The sequence below is a fragment of the Grammomys surdaster genome, unplaced genomic scaffold (genome assembly GCF_004785775.1).
Source record: "Grammomys surdaster isolate TR1022 unplaced genomic scaffold, NIH_TR_1.0 125167, whole genome shotgun sequence".
Lineage (NCBI taxonomy): Eukaryota > Metazoa > Chordata > Mammalia > Rodentia > Muridae > Grammomys > Grammomys surdaster.
This window is the reverse complement of record NW_021620060.1, coordinates 722,571-746,217: the sequence shown is the minus strand read 5'-3', so window position 1 is coordinate 746,217 and position 23,647 is coordinate 722,571. Positions and strand designations below refer to the sequence as shown.

At 38.1% G+C, this 23,647-nt stretch overlaps 1 protein-coding gene across 2 annotated transcripts in view; it reads left to right on the top strand.

The window, feature by feature from the left end:
• The first annotated feature begins 989 nt into the window (after positions 1–989).
• Btla (B and T lymphocyte associated) overlaps positions 990–23,647 on the top strand; it is a 26,210-nt gene continuing 3,552 nt past the window's right edge. The window contains exons 1-5 of one of the 2 annotated variants that reach the window (XM_028785229.1): positions 990–1,499; positions 14,781–15,101; positions 18,449–18,484; positions 19,693–19,851; positions 21,804–21,850. In XM_028785229.1, coding sequence (XP_028641062.1) covers positions 1,391–1,499; positions 14,781–15,101; positions 18,449–18,484; positions 19,693–19,851; positions 21,804–21,850 — 672 coding nt within the window. In that variant the 5' untranslated portion in view covers positions 990–1,390. The remainder of the gene's footprint in view (positions 1,500–14,780; positions 15,102–18,448; positions 18,485–19,692; positions 19,852–21,803; positions 21,851–23,647) is intronic. The other variant, XM_028785230.1, reaches the window with a different exon arrangement.

The window sequence follows — 23,647 nt, the reverse complement described above, 5'->3', positions numbered from 1 at the left end:
CGCTATAAAAGGAGCTGCTTGCCCCCTCCTCACTCTCTTTTTCTTTTCTCCTGCTCTCTTTTTCTCTTCCCTCTCTGTTCCTTCTCTCTCCATTCCTCTCCCCCTTCTCTCCACGTGTTCATGGGGGGCCCCTCCTCCTCCTCCTCCTCCTCTTTCTCCTTCTTCTCCCCCCCCCACAGCCTTTCTCTGTCTCTACTACCTCAACTCCCCTCCCCATGCCCTAAATATTGTAAATATTGTCGTGTGGCTGGTACTTCAGGGGACAGAGCCACCCCTGTCCACACCATACTGTGCCTCCACCCAACATATCCCTGGCTTCTTCTTTATAAAAAAAAAAAAAAAACCAAAACAACAACAACAACAACAAAAAACACAACATACACTAACTGGAGTTTGGCCTTGGAAGGGTATCATCAACCTCTGAGGGAAAGATTTCTCAATTCCATGCAATGAGTAAAAAAATGCACAGGTGCCACCTCTTCATTTGGAATTACCAAGTTCCTGTTGTTATAAGCTAGTGATTAAATGTGGGCTGAGAGCCCACAGCCCCTCAGCAACCCTGAGCTATCCACTTGTGAACTTTTTCCATTTCTTACTTCACTGCTTCATCTAGACAACAACCACATAAAGCATACGGAAAATGAAAGTTTCCTTTAATTGGTATTCAAGATCTCATTTTGCTTAGAACTTTAATATTTAGGAAGAACATGTAGCCAGTACTAACGGTGATCGTGTTCTGTAAACAGACATCTACAGACTGAAGGAGGAGGCCCTTCCCTCTTCTGTTGGTGAATGTACCCTGTCAGTCATTTTCTCCATAACGTCAGATAGGTCTGCATTGGTTTCATGACAAGAAACATTCTCATCTTACCGTGCCATGATGGGAACATGGGGGGAGGGTTGTGAGATACATGACTCTGATGCAGTATTCATCACAAGCTATGAAAAGGGGAAATGTATGCTTACCATAGGTACTTTTAGTATGAATTTCCTGACCCTGATTTGATCAGAATCTAAAGCCTGTAACAATTTAGATTTTTTTTTAAAAAAAAGTTTAATTGTTCACTTTGAGAAAAACCTCAAGGCTATGCAAGAACAGTGGCAGAGCGGAAGCAAGGAGCCAGCTGCTTTGCACATCAGAGGGCCTGAAAGAGAACAGCAGACTGGATCAGAAACAAAACCACAGTGGGGCCTCTTGCTCTCACAAATCCTCCAGGCTACTCTCACTGTCCTCTCCCACCAGGTCTCCTAAGTTTATTTTAAGTAATTAATTTATTTTTTGCCTAAGATGCTGCCAGGGTGAATAATATGATTCAGCTCTGAAGATCTCTAGGGAGGAAGAGGAAGCCTTCTGCTTGAGGAGTTTCCCCTTACCTGACATGTGCTGGGAATGAAGACACTGCCTGCCATGCTTGGGACTCCTGGGTTATTTAGGGAATTCTTCATCCTCCATCTGGGCCTCTGGAGCATCCTTTGTAAAGAACCTACTAAGAAGATTGGTAAGGGACCTACTAAGAAAACTGGTTTTCTTCCTCAGGATTCCTGTCAGTGATAGTTTTCTTTGTTGATCTTGCTCTGTGGAGAGGGATGTTCATGTCCAGGGTGTAGCTCAGAGTGGTGAGTCACTTTTGCTTCTTGAAAATGCTACAGGATGTAAGTGAAGTTAGGACATGCTATTCACCTGCTTACAGAGCCAAGACTGATCCATAGCTTGAGCTAAGTTTCCTGAAACCAGGTCCTGATGGTAAGTGAAGAGATTTGAGCAGATGCTGGAAACACTTAAGTACAGATTTATCACTATTACAAAAATCTCTTTGGCTGCCATGCTAATGGGAAAGACATGTTATGTTATTCTCACTAGACAGATGTCAGCAGGATGCTGTGATGCTTACTGGGGTGGAAAAGCTGTTGGATACTTGCATTTATGTCTGTGGCCATGGTTACACTCAAATAATGTTCAATCTACATAGAATCCCCTCCTTGTTTCTGTGGGGTGTACTATGAGAATACCATGGGGTTGTACTATGAGAATACAGAGCAGGCTTCACGCTGTGAGGCTGAAGAACAGAGCTCATGTGTTGCTTTGGTTTTGTGGGACAGGATGATTCCTAAATGGTTGCCAGCTGAACAAGGGAATAATTCTCCATCGTCTATGAAGACACTGCCTTTAATGTTTGGGCGTCCTGGATTATTTATGTAACTCTTCCTGACTCATCCCCACAAGGCCTTTATGTTAGCCAAACTTGCAATCCCTTCTCTGTCTTGAAGGCTCTTGCTACTTTGCACCCACACAAGAACCAAGCACTGTAGAGGGGAAAGGCCTGAGAATGATTAGCAGAAGTTTCTTATTGTTCAGTCAATTCTGGGCTCAAACACATTTTAAGACATTTGCTTCCACCATAACACATGTAGCAACTGGGTACATTCGTGCTGAATTGAAAAATATAACCATTGAGGTCCCGTGGGATGTCATTTTGAAATCTAGAACTGTGAAGTTTAGGATTCAGCTCTGATGTCACAAGACCACCTACCTAGCCAGGAGCAGAGTGGAGCCTCTCCTCAGTCCTCCAAGCCCTTGTTTATTATTACCCTCCCTGAGCGACGAGTGAAGTCAAATATGAAATGGAATCTATTAATTCTAAGGCATCTATTGTAGACTGGACTCTGTGAAGCAACGATTTTAAATTTTGCATCACAATTGGGGTTGTACGTCATATTATATTCTTCTACCCAGTGTGCTATAATCTAGTATTTATGCATAGAAACTTGGTTATCAGGATTGGATTACTTACTCTCTCTCAGCTGCTTACATTTTGAACTCAGTTAAGTTTCTTTTCCTTTCTTAGCTTTCCTTTCTTCATTTAAAAACCATAATTATCCTAATAGTTGGCCTTTTGTTATGCCTTTAGTGCCTAGCTATGGTAAGTAGATGCAATTAAAGCTTGATAAATGTTAATGTTGATCTTTGCTAATAGTTTTTTCCCTCAGTACTTCTGACAAAATCCAATTAAATGAGAACTTAGGTTTAACATTAACACCTTAAGTAGCTCTAGTCTTAAACTTTTTATTTCATCCTTTCAGAAAGGTCAAATGCTATAGATATTCATGAAGTTAGATTATAATACAGGCATACCTTGTAGAATGTTTAAATCAGTTGAACTAACTTGCCTATCACCTCACATACTTATTATTTTAAATTTACCCAGATCTTGATTTTAAAATAATTAGCTGTAGTCACTGTATTGTGACTAAAACTTTTTACTTATGTCTAGCTCAGACGTCATGCTTTTTTATTAATGTGTCACTAATACTTGCTTCAAGTAATTAATATTTTGTTTGAAATTTTTATTCCCAAATGTAATAAATCAATATATATATACAAAATGAAATGGAAAGATTTAGATAAGCACAGGCCAGGTGCCTTATTCAGCAGTTTTTATGGTGGATAACAGTGTTACTTATGTTGAATTACTAACATAGGCTGGGTGTTGGTAGGATGGCTCAGTAGGTAGAGGTGCTTGCTGCCAAATCTGATAACTTGTTTTCAGTCCCTAGGACTCACATAGCAGAGGGAGAGAACAAAACCCTGAATCCTGAAAGCTATCCTCTAATCCCTGTACATGTGTTGTCCACCCCCCCCGACACACACACACACACACTCCAGTACACATGCACACACACATGTGCATATACACACTAAATAAATGTAACAAAAATATATTTTAAAAGAATACAGGTTAAGAAAGGGAACATTTAATAAGTGTTGGAAGGGGTGGTTCAGTGGTAGAGCACTTACCTAACATACATGAGGGCTTAAACTCTATCCTCAGCACCCTGTTGTCCCATTCCTTCAAAAGAAGAATATAAAAAGTAATCTTTTGAAAAAATATATTCTTCTGGACAAAACCGATAGTGGATACAGTCCTTAAAATTATACTAATCGCATAAACAGCATTTATATCCTGTAGAATTCCCATGACTTTCAGTAACTATGGAATTCTTTACAACAATATATTTTCACCTTATTTAAGGATGGTTTAAAAATATTTTCCACAGTTACAATAATATGAAATGCTCAGGAGGTGTGCTTTTGTGTTTCTCAAGAGTGGGAAAATACAGAGAAAACCTCCCCCAGTTTCAAGAACGTCATTTCTCTCCTGATTGAAGTAGAATATAAATCACTGCTCCTCAGGATACCTGAAAGAAAAAATCAAGTTGAGCTGGCAGGTCTCCTTAACATTTTTTGCCTCTTCCCTAATTGCCGAGTTCATCTAATGAACAACCTGGAGTTCACATCCATCACAAATAGTCCATGATTCCAAAGTCATCAGTAGGAGAAACCGAGGTGTTTAGCTTTTAGCTGGATGGAGGTGGCTCGTTTCATTTTCATTTGTAATACTAGAAAAGGAAAGTGAACATTGGGGAACAATTGGTAATTTTTTAACCACAGAGATATAGTCAACCATTATCTGGGACTTGAGATCCAGTGAAGCTCTCAGTATGCCATCTCTTTAGCAGACTGTATTGGGGATGTGAGAAAATTTATTGAAGGGAAGTGAGAGTGGACTTTCCAGCACCTTTCTTTCTTACTGAGTAACATACTCTTACTGAGCACCACAAGGAAACACCTTTCCACTGACAACACTGGGAAAAACTCATGCTTGTTTCTGATAGAATGGGGGAGCAGTTCACCAGTTCTGTCAACAGCTGTTAAGGTTGGCTTCCCTTCCTCAAAGCTATGTAACCAAGGTAGAGGACCTTGCTTCTATGGAAGTCAAGACCAACAGGTTTATAGTGCGTGGTCAGTGTTCCCCTGATCAGAAGTATTCTGTAGCTTATCAGTGTGAATCATCATTCCTTGGAGTCATTAAACTGTCCAAAACCTTGTTATTCACTGGAGAGATTTATATATTATCTACCAAACTAACAGCCAGAACCTCACCCTTGACACATAGAATGGACGAGGAATTCCATGAAGTGGGATGCATGCGAAGCCTCTGACCTGGGGGCAAAGGCAGTGAACAATAGGGTAGAAGCCTATGGAGACAGCTGCCACCTAGTACACACATAATGAAGTATCAAGAGCCAACTTTAAAACAGACAAAGAACAAAGCCTTTTAGTTTGTAGTTTTGGCTATTTCAATCATGCCTTGTTGGTCAGTGTAATTCCATAATATTTTTATTTATATAGAAGAATTACAACTTTATACATCCTTTATACAGGATGTCCCTTTTCCATCTCGATTATTTGTTTTCCTGTCACAGATCCCATTCATTACACACCACTGTTAATTCCATGAAAGCAATTACAATTAACTTTTCAGAACAGAGGTACATGGGAAAGATCTTTGAATTTCTATTTTGTCCCTGACACTCACTGGCTTTATAGCTCTTGATAATTACTTATATCAGTTTTATGAATCTTTATTATTAGAAAAATAGCAATACCTGGTATTTATTGTTGCTAAGTATAATCTGAGTGTAGTCATAAGAACTTTTTCTACATATTCTCATTCACAATAAGTCTTTGGATCACAGTCTGTGCCTTGGAGTAAGCAGAGGATCTTGGTTCAAATTCTAGTTCCAAATTTTCTCCCAATACATAATGACCTATGGCAAGTGGCTTATTTGTTCTCAATTCAGTTTACTCAACTTAAATAAAAAGACAGTGCCTTATAAAATCATTGTGGTGATATATTTAAACAATATATGTATGATTTTTTAATTAGGATCAGTCAACTTGTAAACTGTCAGATTTTAAAATGGTGCAAAAGTGATAGGAATTCAGTAGAGGATACGTTTCAAAATTTTGATATTTTCCAGGCTAACAATATATGCTATGATAGTCTTTTGCAATACTGTAGCCCTACTCAACTGGGCAACTGCTAAGATAAACAGCCAACACTGTGCAGTATACCATGTCACAAGCATTTTTTTATTTTTTGGTTAACTTATACCCTAAAATTACGTGAGGTACCAACACTTAATTATGAAATAGACTTTATAATGGTTTATTTTGACTCACTCTAGGCTAATTTATTTTGAATAAGTTTAAGGTAGGATAGGTTAATATATGGTGCCTGATAGACTAGGTTTACTAAGTGCAATTTGACTTCAAATATTTTTTAAAATTATGATGGGTTCATCAGGATGTGACTTTACCGCAAGCCAAAGATCACTTGTATATATGATGTCCCAAAGTGTATAGCACTCAGTAAGAACTTAAGAATTATTAGTCATCTCTCCATTTGTCTGCTTTTGTACTAGACCTGGGAGGTGTGTATGGCATTTTGATAAGGGAGATTTGGTGCCCTTGTGGGTAACTAGTTATGAATAAGTTAGATGAGGTTCTGGAATTATCTGCCAAACATGGCTTAAACTATACATCTGCTCTCTGGATAACCTCTCAAGATCTCTGGTTGTTCCACTTTAAGCATCTCTAGAAGAGAAAATACCATAGTATTTTAAACCCAAAAGATTTCAAAATTATTGGTAAAAATAAGAGATGTCTGGCTTAATGTCTCTGATAATCGTATACAACTAAATGTAAGAGGTAGTCTTTAAATTCTTTCCTAAAATGTCATAGTAACTATAAGAAACTCTGGACCTAGAAGAAACCATGTTGGAAAAAAACCCCACCATATGAAAGCGCACTTAAATGTTTCATATATGACTATAAAGATGTATATGCTTTAAGTGGAAGATAATAAGTGATTATGAGAATCCTTCCAATTTTCTTATTTTGTGGTCTCTGCTGTGTTTTAAGTGGTGTTGTATGAATTCATACCATGTACTTCACATGGAGTCAGTTCTTTCCACATCCATTTGACAGCCAACTCAGCTTTCATTGATTTCTTTATTCTTGACACCAAGAATAAGGTTGCTTCCAATAGTGAGTCTTTCACAATTACAGTTCTGATTTACACACATACACACACATGCACACACACTCTCACTCACTTCTTCTCTAGGTATTTCTAGAATTTCTGGGAATATCTGGCTTATAGACTAGGCTCATTTACCATAAAGTAACACATTTAACCAAAACTACAAAACATTAAACGAGTGGTTTCTGAATGGAGTGCAGACCCCCCAGTACAGTCTCAAGTTATTGTGTTTCTAATTTTGTTACTGTGACAGCTAGCTTATGATGGAAAGATGATTCTTTGATTTTTCTGAATACAGTGCCTATAATTTTCTCAAGTGTCTGGCCTGATGTCTCAGGATTGTTAATGTGCAATTACAAGGCTGTTCATGGATTGGTTTGGGCTGGGTGTAGAGTACTACCTCAAAGGATTCCTACATGCCAATTTTTTAGGGAAGATGCAGCTCTTTTCCTTCTTCACTGAGTATAATCTCTGCAGTTCACTATTCCCTACCCTTGAAGGTAAGCAGACTATATTATTGAATGGTATCTAGAGACCATCTCCTCTCTCCTGATTATAAAGACTTTTCTATATTTGTAGTCTCTCTAAAATATCCCTGAAGCCTTTCTTTGCTGATTATGTATCACACTATGGGATTCTTGACTAGTATAATGAAAATATTAATATGTCACTGATAATAATTTTATTTTTTCTAAATGTGGTTTACATTTCTATGTTTATCTCTAGCACTGTAACTCAAATTAATCTTTACTCAATTTTTTAATTGAATTCACTCAATGAGTGAAACCATTTTTGAAGTTTTTATTTGTAAGAATTTTTCAGTGGAGGGTTAGTGACTTTTCAGTTGGGATTTGTTTTACAATAATAGGTATAATCAAGACAACATAGTTGGAGTAATCATAGAATAACATAAGGCATTTTTAAAGGAGTGCAGATGGTATTAACTGTAATGACAAGAGGACTAAATTTCTCTAGAAGTGGGATTGGGCTCAGATTTCTCTTCTTTCATGAAATCTTTCTTTAGCAACTCAACCAGAGGTGTTTTCCCCTTCTTGAGGATCTGAAATATAGGAGATTATGTCATGTCTAAGGTTAAAAAAAGTCTAATTATAAAATTCTGTTAAAAACCATCATGTTCTTAAATGATCATAGGCAGTGAGATGTCTACATCTTTAGAGTATGGACAGTAAGAAGGTATAGTATCCATACTATCTACTGTTGACTATCATCATGTATTAGAAGTTCTGAACAATGTCCATGTTAAAACATTCCACACAAGAACATTTTTGGTTTAAATTCTAACTAATTAATATGTTATTATGGAGTTTTAATGATTATGTATATAGTTTGTAAATTAATATGTTAGTAATATTTATCCTCAGTAGAAATTTTACTCTACATGAAAGTTAACTCATTGACCTGCCCAAACTCTAGAGCAGGCCCTGAGTACATATGAATTCAACTTCTTCTGCTCATTATGAGCTTATATTATAGTGCTCAGAATCACTAGAGTTTGATTTTGGCTAATGTCCCCACATTCTCTGTGGAAACACATATTCCTAAACATTTTTGTTTGTTGACTTTATTTTTAATACTTCTGCTCATTTTATTGTTTATTTCCTATTGTGATTTCTGAAAGTGTGTTTTTCATATGGAGATAGCAGTTGTTCAAAATAATGCAACCAAGACTTCACATTTGCTACGCTCTACCTAGATAAGAATCGGCATATATATTTCATATAGAATAGAACATGCAAGTAATTTCTGGAAGCCTTTTTAAAAGACTCCTCCATTTCTAGAGATTCACAAAGAGATATACAGGCATATGAAATCCTGAGGGTGGTAGCTCATTTTTTTGTCTTACTATATTTGTCTTCATTTTTTAACATCAAAAATTCCTTATCAGATATGAATATTTGAGAAAAGTAGCAGGAAGAAGACAGAGTGAGTAGGAGTTGGTAGATAAGTTGGAGCTAAAACCAGTTGCGATTATGCCCTCTTCAGAAACTGTTGGCTTGAAAAGACAACTGCATCTTGAGTATCACACAGTTGACTGGCATATTTTGAGGTAGGCAGAAAGGAATTGTCGATGTGCTTGTCAGATAAAAAGTTAGAACTGTGACATCTTACTCAGCTGATCATTCTTGACCCACTAACATTAGTTATAGGTGTTGAAGATAATAAGAAAAACCCTACCTTATTTGCACACAGAGGGATTGATCTTGATTTCTAGTTCTGTAAAAGCATTCATCTTCTATGCATTTTAACATTCAAGAAAAAAAAATTCTATGCCAGCTGATGTGACCCTTATCCTGCAGGAAAGAATACTCAGAAGCCACCATGTTTCCATCATCCCATTCCTGGTTAGTGATATAGTCAGAGCAGGTCACTCACTACCTCTTTCTTGCTTGTAATTCATGAGCTCTTCTCAAGTGTGTAGTCACAGAACACTAAACAGGAGCAGTATGTTCAACTGTGCTATTAGCATGAGGTAGCAGTTCTCTGGTTGAGTGGAAGGGTAATCCATCACAATACGGACAGAGAAACGGAGTCAATAAGATTAAATTGGTCAATTAGATTAAATGTCTGTTCCAAGTAGACACACTGCGCTGTCATTGGAAATGGCTATGTTAAGTAAATATTCCCATTTTTCACCAATTTCATGCCTTTTATATGCCTATCCAAGTTGGACATCATGCCTTTTTTTTCCTCCTTGGATAGAAAAAGTTTCAGTGTCCCCCAATTGTGCTTTACCTAGTCATTCTGAAATAACCGACGATCCCTGTTCCTTCCTGAAAACTGCACTCCTGCTGTGCTTCTAATCCCTGAACTGCTATGAGGCTTTGATCTAACAGAACCTTTCCCTTTTCACTTTCACAGACTCCAGTACCTCACCTGTCTGTGCTCTGATGGTCCAGGGTGTTTTACTCACCAAAGGGCAGCCCAGCCTCCAGCACAGCATCCCTAAATCCCACGCCAACTGCTTTGTACTCGGAGACAGTAGTATTCTCCCATCATTGCGCATGTTTATTTTCCATATGAAGGCAAATTCCACAAAGGCAGACCTCATTCCCAATCCCTATGGCCTCTAACAATGAGTATTCAAGACTCATCTCCACCTTGCTTTCAAGCTCAGATACCTTTGAAGGGAAACAGTACATAGTAGACTTACTTAGAAGAAGTACTTCTCATTACACAATTGTTTCATGAATTGAGCTGTAAGCTCACTGTGGAAGATAGATATTTGTCCACAGCCACCTTGTTGTCCAAATGTACTCATGAAAATGAAAAAGGATATGAGTTGGCCGAGGTCTCTTACCTGAGAGAGGAACAGACTTTGGAGACTGGGTTTCACTTGGCCTTTCCACCCTTGACTTCCTTGCCCTTTGCCATAAATCTGACCACATCAGGTACTGTATTGTCAGGCGCTTCCTTCTGGGTAGCGGTCTTACCCTTTCTCTTCAAGTGTTTAAAAACCCCATCCTCATAACTTACTTTTTAACTTGTTTTCATGTTTATTCTAGAAAATTTGAGGCAATTCAACTATGAAGTCTTAAAGTGAAGTTGTTTGAGAATTCAGTATACTTTTAATAATAATAAGTCAATAATCAGAGTTGCTAAAAGTTTTCTACAGGCTCCTAGTCTCTACCTGACTCCTGAAAATTCAATCAAACTTCAGTTATTCTATGCAAGAGTTGATGAGATCTGGGCAAAAGTTACAGTGAGGATTTATTAAATGTTAGGAAGTGTTTAAAATAAGGCCCCAAGCATTCTTTAATTTTTTATCATTTATTTATTTATTTATTTATTTATTTATTTATTTATCTATTTACTTATTTCTCCAGATTTTATTCCCCTTCCAGTCCACCTTCCAGCTGTTCCATATGCCATACCTCCTCACTGCCCCTATCTCCAGAAGGATGTCCCCATCCCTCAACCCTCACCCCACCAGACCTCTAAACTCCCTGGGGCTCCAGTCTCTTGAGGGTTAAGTGCATTTTCTCTGACTAAACCCAGACCTGGCAGTCCTCTGCTATATATGTGTTGGGGGCCTCACATCAGCTGGTGTATGCTGCCTGGTTGGTGGTCCAGTATCTGAGAGATCTCGGGGGTGTCCAGGTTAATTGAGACTGCTGGTCCTCTTACAGTGTCACCCTTCTTTTCAGCTTCTTCCAGCTTTTCCCTAATTCAACCATAGGGGTCAGCAACTTCTGTTCATTGGTTGGATGCAAATATCTGCATCTGATTCTTTCAGCTGCTTGTTGGGTCTTTTGGTGGACAGTCATGATAGGTCCCTTTTTGTAAGTGTTCCATGGCCTCAGTATTCTTTATTTTTAATGGAAGCTTTGTCTATAATCTCATTTAGGCATTGTTATAGCCCATAATTCCATAAATGTCTTAAGAAAAAGTACTGAAGGGTGGAAGTTAGTGAGGAGGCAGAGTAGGTTTGTTGGCATAAAACGAATAGTTCAAAACTAAGAAAAAGTTGGGCATGCCTTTAATCTCAGCACTAAACAGTGGGGTTAGGTGGATTTCTGTGAGTTTGAGGTCAGCCTGGTTTATATAAGTGAATTCCAGGATGGTCAGAGCTACAGTAAAACTTTGTCTTAAAAATTCAAACCAAAACAACAAAATAAAACAACAAAACAACCACAAAAGAAACCAAGAAAGAATCATAAAGGTGGAGGGAAAGACTTGAAATAAGACCCTGTGCTTAGCCTAATCTTTAATATAAAAAGAAGAGGATGAAAGTGCCACAAAGTACTTAATAAAAAGGAATCTTCACTTGTGTTACTTATTTTGTGTCACCAGCTAAGAGAATCCAATCTAGTAATTTCTAGACGCCTTAGACATACAATTTATATGATGTCACTGATGCCCAGTGACTTCGAAAGTTGTCATGAGCATGCCTTTTCCTCTAGTCCTTTTATGCGAGGATTTCAAAAGGAACGATGCAGTCCTTCAGTTATGAGAATGAACCCTTACAGATGACTGCATCCAGAGCAGCTGAACCTTGAGTTTTTGAAGCCTGTCTCTGTTTTGAAGTAACAATGCTGGTAGAATCTTTTCTAGACCAAATTGCATACTTGCTTGTTTCAAGAAAGGGGTGTAATTAAACATAATTTCAAGTTTTATGATTTTTTGTTTTTCATATAACACAATTATAAGTTAATTATCAAATAATAGTGAAATTATAAGAACTGTGTGTAAAATGAGGTAAATTTGGCATCTTACATTGTCTATCTTTTCTGCTTAAAAAACCCTTTTTTTCCCATGTGTGTTGGCTTCAGCTTTACTTTATGTCTTGATGTTACAAGGTAAAGGATTATAAGTTAATGATAAAAACAATTCATAATTTAATGATAGTATAACTTATTCAATGACAGAAAATCTAGATTGCTTTTTAATGCTATATAGGTTGTTTGTATTTGTTTTTGTTTGTTTTGTATTTCTTCTTGAAACAGTGTCTTGCTGCATAGCACAGATTGGCCTAAAAATTGCCATGTGACTCAGGCTGTCTTAAACCTAGCAATAATCCTTCTGCCTCTTAAGTACTAGTAGTATCATAAGAGTGACCACTCCTGGTTTGTGAAGCCAGTTTTATAAACTCTTTCCAGTTACCAACTCAAGGTTTATAAGTCATTGGGATACACATTTCCAGGAGAAAAGCTTGATTTGCCTAAACAAAAGGAGGCATATTTCCAAAATATCTGTCGGGAATGCAGAAATTTCTGAAGACGTCAGATGCTGTTTCTCTTTCTGCTTTGTAAAGTATACAAACATAGGCTGTCATCAAAGCATATCCTACTTTGTGACAGTTATCCTGATTATATCCCGAAGATGGTTGTCCTCAGATAGATTCATATAAAAGACTGTAAGACAGTATTAAGGCCACTGATTAAGGCCAAGAGGATATATATATTCTCTTGCTTTTCAGGTAATATAATATAATATAATATAATATAATATAATATAATATATGTATGCATTCATATCATCTCCAAATAATAATACTTTGACTTCTTCCTTTCCAATTTGCATTCCCTTGAGCTCCTTCAGTTGTCTTATTGCTCTTGCTAAAACTCCAAGTACTATATTGAATAGATATGGAGAGAGTGGAGCAGCCTGTCTTGTTCCTGATTTTAGTGGAAAGCTTTGTGTTTCTCTCCCTTTAATTTGATGTTGGCTATAGGCTTGCTGTAAATTGCCAGGCAAAGCTTTCAGTGGGGAGACTGGGATACAACCCAGCTACAAAACCTTCGACCTACAATCTGTCCTACCTGCAAGATGTGCTAGGGCAATATAGGAGTTCTCAGATTAGTCTAACTTGAGGGAGTGAGTTAACCATACCATGAGAGGAAGCCCATTCTGATGGCCAGGAACTTGAGGCTAAATAACCCAGAGACCTAAGGTAGAATAATAAGCCATCCCCCACCCCCCAAAATCCCCAAACAAATCAGTAAAATAATATTCTGCTATTCTGATCAGTGCCTAGCCTAATTGTCATGGGAGAGGGTTCCTCCAGCAGCTGATAAGAGAAGGTGCAAAGATCCACAGTTCAACATTTTGTGGAGCTTAGGGAGCCCCTTAGAAGAAGGAGAGGAAGGATTATAGGAGCCAGAGGAGTGAAGGACACCAGGACCTACAGAATCAACTAAGCAGGGCTCACAGAGCATGAAGAGGAAACCACCAGTCATGCATGGGTCTGTGATGGGTCCTCTGCATATATGTTATGATAGTTTAGGTTGACATTTTGGTTGGGCTACTAACACTGGAAGTGAGGGTGCCTTTGCCTGCTCTTGGAACCCCTTTTGTCTTACAAAGTTGCCTTATTCAGCCTTGACATAAAGGTTTGTCCCTAGTCTTATTGTATCTTGCTATGCATATTTGGTTGATGTCTCTGGGAGGCCTGCTCCTTTCTGAAGGGAAAGGGAGGAGGAGTGAATCTGGGGGAGAGGTGGGGGCAGTAGAAGAAGTGGGGGGAGGGGAAACTGTGGTTGGGATATACAAGAAAAGAATAAAGAAAAAAATACAAAATCAATTCCAAATAAAACAGAGCTTAAAAAAGAAAAAAAGAAGGAAAGAAAGAAAGAGAAAAAGGAAAGAAAGGAAGAAAGAAAGAAAGGAAGGAAGAAAGAAGGAAGGAAGGAAGGAAAGGAAGGAAGAAGGAAGGAAAGGAAAGAAGGAAGGAAGGAAAGAAGAAAGAAAAAAGAAAGAAAGAAAGAAAGAAAGAGAGAAAGAGAGAAAGAGAGAAAGAAAGAGGACAAAGGAAGAAAATTACTAGTACCCAGTATTATAGGGAAGTAAAATAATCCCTATTTCACTTAGTGGATTTTAGGAGTGCTGGTACTAGAAAATGTGATTACTAGCTAAGAAGTAATACAAACAAAACAACTCTAGTAAATTACACAATAATAGCCTCATTATGACTTTAAAGTCTCAATTTTCCTAATTATTAGCATATAATCATGAGAATTCTCTTTAGTATTTCAATCTCATCTGTAAAACAGAATTTATGATATTATATTTTTGGAAAGCATGAAATTATTTGTTTGTTTGTTGTTTGTTTGAGGCAGTGTTTCTCTGTGTATCTCTGGCTATCCTAGAACTCACTCTGTAGACCAGACTGGCCTTGAACTCAGAGATCTGACTATCTCTGCCTCCAGAGCACTGGGATTAAAGGCATGCGCCACCATCACCCAGTAAAATAATTTATTTTTAAGGCAAGTATTTATTATGTGCCAGCTGTGTATGACACTTGGATACTGAAGGTAAAGTATAAAGCAAATTATGGAATTATGCATGAGGAAAACTTTGGTGGAAATTATTGCAGTGGTATCTATTGTCCTTCTAAGAGAGTACACTGATTCCAGTTTTGCTTTCATGTTTTAGGTGAAGAGTGTCAAGTGCAAATTAAAATTAAGAGGAATTCCAAACACTCAGCCTGGACAGGAGAGTTACTTAAAATCACATGTCCTGTGACATACTGTGTTCATAGACCTAATGTGACTTGGTGCAAGCACAATGGAACAAGCTGTTTACCCCTTGAGATTGGACCTCAGCTACGCACTAGTTGGGAAGAAAATCGCAAGAATTCAGTTTTCATTCTCCATTTTGAACCAATACGTCTCAGTGATAATGGTTCATATAGTTGTTCTACAAATGTAAGTTCTGTAGTTGTTAATAGCCATGCAGTAACCATCCATGTGACAGGTAAGTGATCTACCCCAGACCATCTGTAGATTTTTTTTCTTTTAATAAAGTGTTTCTGTGAAAGAGACCATTCAGACTTTTAGGTGGTTCAGTAAGAAGTTAGAACACTTGCATCATATCCACAGTCCACCACATCTCCCAGATCAGAACAGCCTGACAAGGATCAGGCACATAAAGTAGAAGACTGTGAGGTTAAGAACAGTAGAGGAAAAATGATGGAAGTCACTGGTCTCTTGGGAGACAGGTTTACCTGTGTAACCCTGGATGTCCTAGAACTCACTTTGTAGACCAGGTTGGCCTTGAATTCACAGAGATCTGTCTACTGCTGCCTCCCGAGTGCTTGAATTAAAAGCATGCCCCAACATACCAGGTGAAGTTACTGACAGTTTTGCCTTTAAAGATTAGAACTTTTATTTGAAAAGTTAAAAAAAATAGATCACAAGTATTATTTTCTTTTCGTATTTGTTTTTATTTTATTTTTCTGTTGTTGACTTTTCTTGATTAGACTTTGTAGAAGTTATGTTTGGATGCTCTAACAGGCACATGCTTTAAATAGTATTAGTTCCTACTTTGCCCATAGGACAAAGTACATGCAAATAACTGCATGTTTTGATTCCTGGTTGAGTTTTAGGGAATAGGCAGAGTTTCGTGGAATTTTCCACATCCTCCCATTCCCCAAGTCTTTCAATTGGTTCTAAGAGCAAAGACAAGACAGATAGGCAGAAAGCTAGGAACACTCAAGGTGAGCAAAACACAGACAAGTAAAAATGAAAAGGCAGGAATAATAGAGGGTAAAGAACAATCAGTTTATGGACATCTATCACCACTACTATACCCCCCAGCTGAGAAACTGTCCCCCTAAGAGTGAGAACTCCCATTCATCACTGAGCTGGAACCTCCAACCAGAAAAATTTGGCAAGAATAAGAAATAAAAAGTACTGAAAATGGAATGGGAGTAAAAGAATCTCTTTTCATGGATGGAATGACCTTATATTTAGAAGAAGATGCATAAATGTCCATAAAACTACTATTGTGAATATATGAGTTCAGCACAATTTTAGGAAAATATATCAACACATAAGAATTAATGGGTTCTCCATGCTAGCAATGGATAATCTGAAAAGACTGTTAAGTAAACAATTCCACTTATAACAAATCCAAAAGTATAAGGTACTTATAAGCAACAGACTTGTAGATAGAACCAATAAAGCATGAATCAATAAATAAAGAAACTAAAGAAGATGTAAAAATATGCTATTGTCATTAGTTTAGAAGACTTACTAATACGGAGATGACAGTCCCCAAGATCCATCATCATCTCCATTAACTCATACTTCTGAAACCTTTTAAAAGAGATGCAAGAGCTAATTCTAAAATTCACATCATACTGCAATAGACCTGAGTAGCCAAAATAATCTTGATAAAGAAGGGAGTTGGAAGACCTCTCTATTTCAAAACTTATTAAAATATATGTATTTAAATACTGTGGTGAGATCAACATAGTAGAATTGATAGTCTAGAATAAAATTCTGTATGTGATAAACTGATTTTTTTACATTATTTTTATTTTCTGTGTGTGGGTGTTTTAGCCTGCATATATGTCTATGTACTATATATATGACTGGTGCTGGTGGGACTGGAGTTACAGATGTTTTTGATCTTCTTATGAGTTCTTGGAATTGGACCTGGGTCCTCTGGAAGAACAGACCATGCTCTTAACTACTGAACCATCTCTATAGCCCCTCAATTACATTTTTGTTTACTTTTGTTTGACTTTGTTTATGTCTTGAGACAGAGTTTCAGTATGTAGTCTTGGCTGGCCTAAAGTCGGGGTGTAGACTATGCTGGACTTTAGCCCTACTTTCCATTGCCTCATCTGTGTGCATGTATACTCATGTGTACATGTATGTGTCTGTACACATGTATATACAAAGCCCAGAGGTTGTCATCTTGTGTCTTCCTCACTTGTTCTTCCCCTTACTTTTTTGAGACATGATATCTCAGTGAACTTAGGACTCAACTGAATGGTTAGGCTGGCTAGTGATCGCCCCAAGATGCTCCTGTTGCTGCTTCTTCAGCACTTGATTACAGACAGGAGCAGGCAGTGTTCTGTCTCTTATATGGACACTGAAGATTCAATGTAGGTCTTCAAAATCACACATGTGACCCATCTCCCCAGACCCAACCTTGTCACATGTCTATCATTGTCCTTTCTACACCATTGTCTTCCATGTCAGAATACCCATTTTTATATCTGTCACAGCTATACTTTTCCTTTCAAGCCTAGCTTATTGCCCAAGCTCTCCAAGAAGCTTCCAGGATTACCATCCATGCACTTATACTACAGTCTGTTGATTTGCTTACCATTTAAGGTCACTTGTCACACATTTCCTATCCCCACTGCATTATATAAAAATAGGTCAAATCCCATAAAAGGTTATAGTGCCTTACAAAATAGAAATCATGTCTTGCTTTTTTGTGGGTTGTTTTTCTTTGGTAGAAGTCAAATAATATCTTTTTACAATTAGTTTAAATTTTAACTGAATATATAGAATCTTTTAAGGAAATGGTGCTTACCAGGAAAGAGTAAAAATATTTCTTTTAATTCTGAACCTGAGAGTGCTAAAGGAACTGCTTATGAAATGAGGAAAGAGATATGTCCTGGAACTATGGCCTTGCTTGTCATCAGTAAATTTTGGAGATACAAGTATTTTGGTTTTTTCCCCCTCTTGATGTGATATTGGGAATGTCACCATTCTGTGCCACTAAACTATATTACACACACACACACACACACACACACACACACACAATTGCTTCTCAATTGTCCCAGGTCAGTTTCTGATCAGTGACATCACAAAAATACAGAGGGTGCAGAGAGATGAGTGTTGAGAAGGACGGAAGTAGGAGAACCACCATCTTTGTTTAAGAATCTGTACCTGGAATGCCACCCAGAGCATCTGTTCCATGTGGCCATCCATACTCTCTTGGAGCACTTGCTGGTTGTATATTATGTTGTGTTATAGGTGTTAGAGATCACACATGGTCTGTGTGTCTATATTTAAGGAATGAGGAAGAAAGGACCAAGGAAGTCAGATGAAGGTCATACTTTGTTGTTAGTGGTCTTTCCTTAGGCTTGAAAAGAACACATTTGCTTTGTGTACCATGATCTCAAGGTAAAAATCTGTGAATTATGCAAGCTGAACTTGGTCTTGACTGTTGTATCCTCTGTTGATGCGCCAATACTAGAGTCCTTTCTAATTTGCTCTGACTTTAGAGGTAACTTTGAGTACCACCTTTGTGTTTTCTCAAGCCATTTTAATACTCAAGCTTGTTTTCTATTCCAGAAAGGACTCAAAACTATTCAGAACACCCACTAATAAGTAAGTATCAAATAAATCAAAATTAGAAAGATAAATAAGGTCTTTCTTAAATGAGTTTGTTTGTATTAGATTATTATATTATTGTTTACCATCCAATTGCCTCTCCGAAGACAGCTGTGTTTGCCTTTGGCTGCTTGCCAACCTAAAGAGCAGCTGTAGTACATTTGCCACCATTCTGTGCCACTAAACTATATGCCCATTGTATCCTCCCCATTTCCCCTGATTGTATATACCCTCAAAGAAAGGATCTAGGGGGAAAATCATTCATGTAATCCAATACTATACTTCACTGCTTTTGTTACTGTGTTAACAGGGACCCCTAAATGAAACAGTGCATCTTACATCGTAGCTCAGAATACATGCACATTAAAAGCAGTTTCACAAAATCCATAGATGATTGAGTTGTTTGATTTCTGTGCTATGGTGATAGAGAGGTATCCTGTGTGATTCAAGGAGTTTAGCAAGCCCCTGGGCTCTCTTCACACATGTAGATCATCTCCCACCTTGTGATACTAGAAATGTCTCCAGAAACTATTACATTTCTAGGGGATGGAAATTATCTGGTTGAGAACCACTTCAGTAGCCTGTATTATGCATTCATATATTTTCCAGTTTGTTTTATGTCATCAAAAAACCACTATCTTTGATTCGCTGAGTTGTGGATAAAAAACTATAAGTTTCAGCCAGCCTTGATCATACAGTGGCTTGGTGACTGTTAACACTGATAGGCTGAAACGAACATTGGCTAGATGTCAAGCAGAGCATCTTTGGTAGAAATGAAAGCATTTGTTGTTTGGAGGCAACAGCTTATGAGAGGAAGCAAAAGTACAGCATCACAAATCTGTCTAATATGTGTCCAAACAACCATCCATAAGCTACCTGACTTGGGGCAATTTTAAAAGCAGTAACATTCATCACAAGTTATAAAACTGCATAAGGAAAATGACTTCCCGAGGTACTGAAATAAATATATAAACGAAGTGGCCTGGTGGCACGGTTTGTTAGAAGTGTCATGGAGATCCTTCTACAAATGACTCATCCAAGAAGAATGTTAGATCATCACAAAAGAATAAAAATAGGAGATTGAGGGTCCTGGGACCACCAAAGGAGAAATTCGGGCTTAGCCTGCACATTGCATCATGTGAATCACAACAATACAAGGGATGTTGCCAACTCTAATGTTTCTCAGACTTTTTAACTGTGTTCAGCAGTATCTGACATCGCAGATGCCACCAATGCCTCAGGACCATCCCCCATGGAAGAGAGGCCAGGCAGGACCTGGCTGCTTTACACCTTGCTTACTTTGGGGGCATTGTTTCTGCTCCTTGCCTGTGTCGGCATGCTCTGCTTTCTGAAAAGGATCCAAGGTGGGTTGCAATTTCCCTTTGCCCCATGTGCCACACATTTGGCATTTCTTTTTTCTAGGGACAATAGATTTTTAGCTGGTTATTGCTTTCTTTCTAGATAAAGATTCCTGAGGAACTACTGGCTTCCACTAGAAAACTGAGTGGATGATTTAGGCTTCCACCAGACTAAATCATACTTACCGCACCACAGTGCTAGCCTAGGGCTATGGCTAAGCATACTCTGGGTGGGAACTTTCTCATTCTATACATACCAATCTAACTGTGTACAAGAAAGCATTCTCCTAAACTTTAGCCAAGTCAAAGGACAGGTTGAAGTAATCTCTTGAATCAACATGTCTAATTTGAGTTATTTGGTTTGAGCCCTTTCCACAGCTATACCACATAATTCCAACGTTATACACCCTATCTAATTAAAGAATCATTGTTCCAAAAGGAATTCATGTGTGCATGTAGTTTCTATTGCTATCAAAACACATGCTTGAGTCAGTCTTTTACTCAATAGCACTGAATTTGAGAATGTGACTTGTCTATAATGAGAAATGTGATATATTTTTAAAATTGTTTTATTTATTTATGTTTCAAATGTTGCCCCACATCCTGGTACCCCCTCCAAGAGTTCTGGTCAGAGATGTGATATTTTGAAAACAGCTGTTTTTTTTTTCCCTTGAAGTCATGTCCCCTTTGTCACCCCTGAGCAGTTAAACTCAGCAAGAAAAGCATGTTGATCTGGTCCATCTATATCCTCTATTTCTCTCCTCTTCTCCATGTCTTCCCCTCCCCTTTTCTACAACACCAGCCACAATGTAGCTGTAGAAACTGAACCAGACAAAGCATCCCTTTATTTGACTGCTACAAGAAAAAGCTTTGTTTGGGCCTAAGTGCTTCTGGTGTTTTGAAGTAAGTGCTTCTGGATCACAGAGCTATCTTACAGTTCTAAGGAATCTCTCCCTGCATCTGTAACCATGAAGCCCTTTCCATGGTATTTTTGTAGCTTCATATTTCCTAGGGCTGCTAGAACCTCTCTGCATATCAAACAAGAAACTGGGAGAATTTTTATTGGCCATCATATCCAAAAAACAAAACAAAACAAAACTGGGAGCATGTATATGTGACAGGAGCATTTGTGAAATTTTTATATTTTTATTTGTTGAGAATTTCATACATGCATACAGTGTATTTTGATATTGTTCACCCTACTCATTTTTTCTTATCCTTCCTGAATCCCCTATGCCCTCTCCCCAATTGCATGTTCTTTAAAAAAAATATTATAATCTACTGGGTCCAATTAGTATTGCTCATATACATATGGCTGTGGAGATTTGTTGGGAGATTATATTTATAGTACCAGAGACTAACTGACTCTCTGTTCCCTCCCTCACAGCCATCATCCATCATCAGCTAAGGGTTACAGGGCTCATGTACTGGGATACTGGCTGGCTTAATTTTGCATAGATCTGTGCAAGAAATAACAGGTGTTAGGAGTTAGTTGGTACAACAGTGTAGTCATGTCCAGAAGATAGTTTTCCCCTCACTCTTCTCCAACCTCTGGCTCTTACAAGCTTTCTTCACTATTACCCGAGCCTTGGGGGAAAGGAGTATAATATAGATGTCCCATATATTGCAGAGCCAACAGAAGCACTTTTACCATTGGTTTAGCGTGGAATATTTAATGAATACAAACCATCTGAAACTGTTTTATTAGGCCATACTCCTTCCTCTTGGATGTGAAAACTGTTATGTGAAGTAGGAAGTAAGGAGGGAAGTAGGCTTGCATATGCGCACACGCTGAGATAGATGTGCATGGTACATGCTAGCCAAGATGTTTAGCAAGGTAAAGTTAAGAGTGTGACTGTTAACATGCAGTGTGCTGGGCATGGAAGGAAGATAGTTCACCTTGCTTTCTTAACACCTTTTGATTACCTTTTTTCCCCTCTCTCTCTCCAATCTTTCAGGGAAAGAAAAGAAGCCTTCTGACTTAGCAGGAAGGGAAACTAACTTGGTATGTTTGAAATATCTGTTAAGACAAACACATTTTAAATTTGTACGATATTTACTTTTTGAGTAAGTTTATATGACAACACACACACACACACACACGCTAGAACTTTCACATCGGCCACATTGACTGCATAATTTGTATAAGATAGGGCCCATAAACATTTTGTTATAATGTGGGGAGAAACTAACAGGGCAGTTAATAACTCATGGGTATTGAGGACCATTTTCAGTATAGTCAGAGTAAATAAACCCTCACCTACACTATTGTAAGCAACTGAAATGAAATCATCATTAGGGGAACAACCATCAAAATAGAAAGGGAATTAGTTGGGAAAAGGAAGGGTTTGGGAAGGTTGGAAATTGGACAATAGAGAGCACTGAAGGGTGAACATGAACCAATTTGTGCTATACATGAAGGCCACAGTAAAACATTATTATGTGTAATTACTCCATGCTAACGAAATATAAAAATTAGCAAAACAGAAAATTTCAGAGTTCTGATCTTATTTCAAAGTAGTCTCTTTAGGGCAGTGGTTCTCAACCTTCCTAGCTCTGTGACCATTTAATGCAGTTACTCATGTTGTGGTAACCCTCAACATGACCCTCAATAAAATTATTTTCACTGCTACTACATAACTGTAATTTTGCTACTGTTATGAATTGTAATACCAATATTTTTGGAAGTCGTTTTGCCAAAGGGGTCTTGACCCACAGGTTGAGAACAGCTGTTCTAAGGGAATAAAAGACGTTGTATAGTAAGGTCCACTCAGACTTAATAAAGTTACAAGGGTAAGGTTTTTGGATTGTGAGTTATCAATCACCTTGTTTATTTTAAAGAGAGCTTTACAACTGCTAAGCATAATCGGTATGTAAGGAGAGATGGGTGCCTCTGTTTAACGTCTTTTACTTATCATCTATGGCCACCATGTCATAGTGTACCAGCCTGTGGCACCGACTGCTTTTATGGAGAGCTTCAGGTGCAAAGAACCATGTTCATGCTAAAAGAATTTTATATGAAAATGAGCCATCCTGGGGAAGAGAGCCAAGTCAGCTGAAGTGACAGATTGATAAAGATTGAAAAGTATAGTAGGGGCCTCAGTGATCCGTGGAGAATTCATGATTATTTATCCATTCACTTGCCAGTCTGCAGCACCTCACATGGACTTCTGTAGTGACACTCTCCATCCTAGCCAGTCCATGTTGGGCTCTTTCAGACTTCTAGCCTTACTGTTGTTTCTGGGTGCTCTCCTCATAAGGAAAGCAGAGAATATCAGCAGTTATTGCATGTTAGGGCTAAGCATGCTTTCAGATAGAGCTTCCCACAGTGGATATGAGTGAAATCCTACTGTATATGTCACAGTGACACCAAGGACAAGAAGAGTATGGATAGGCAAAGATCAAGAACCTGATAACTTACAAGATGACCTTAACTTCACTGGCAAAATGGAGTTTTAAAAACTCAAAATAGAGGCCTGGGGAAATGGATCAGTGAGTAAAGTACTCACTATGCAAACTTAAGGGCTGAGCTTTGATCCACGGCACTTATGTCAAACATGGGAGTGGTTGTATACATTCGTAAACCCAATAGTGAGTGAGACAGTGAAAACCAGTTGAACCAGGGGCTCAGTGACCATCCAGCCTAGTTGAAAAAGTTTCAGCTTCAGTGAGAAAAATATTCCTCAAAAAGTAAAGTGTAGAGGAAGAGACAAGAAATCTGACATTGATCTTTGATCTACAACACAAAGAGAGAAAGAGAGAGAGAGAGAGAGAGAGAGAGAGAGAGAGAGAGAGAGAGAGA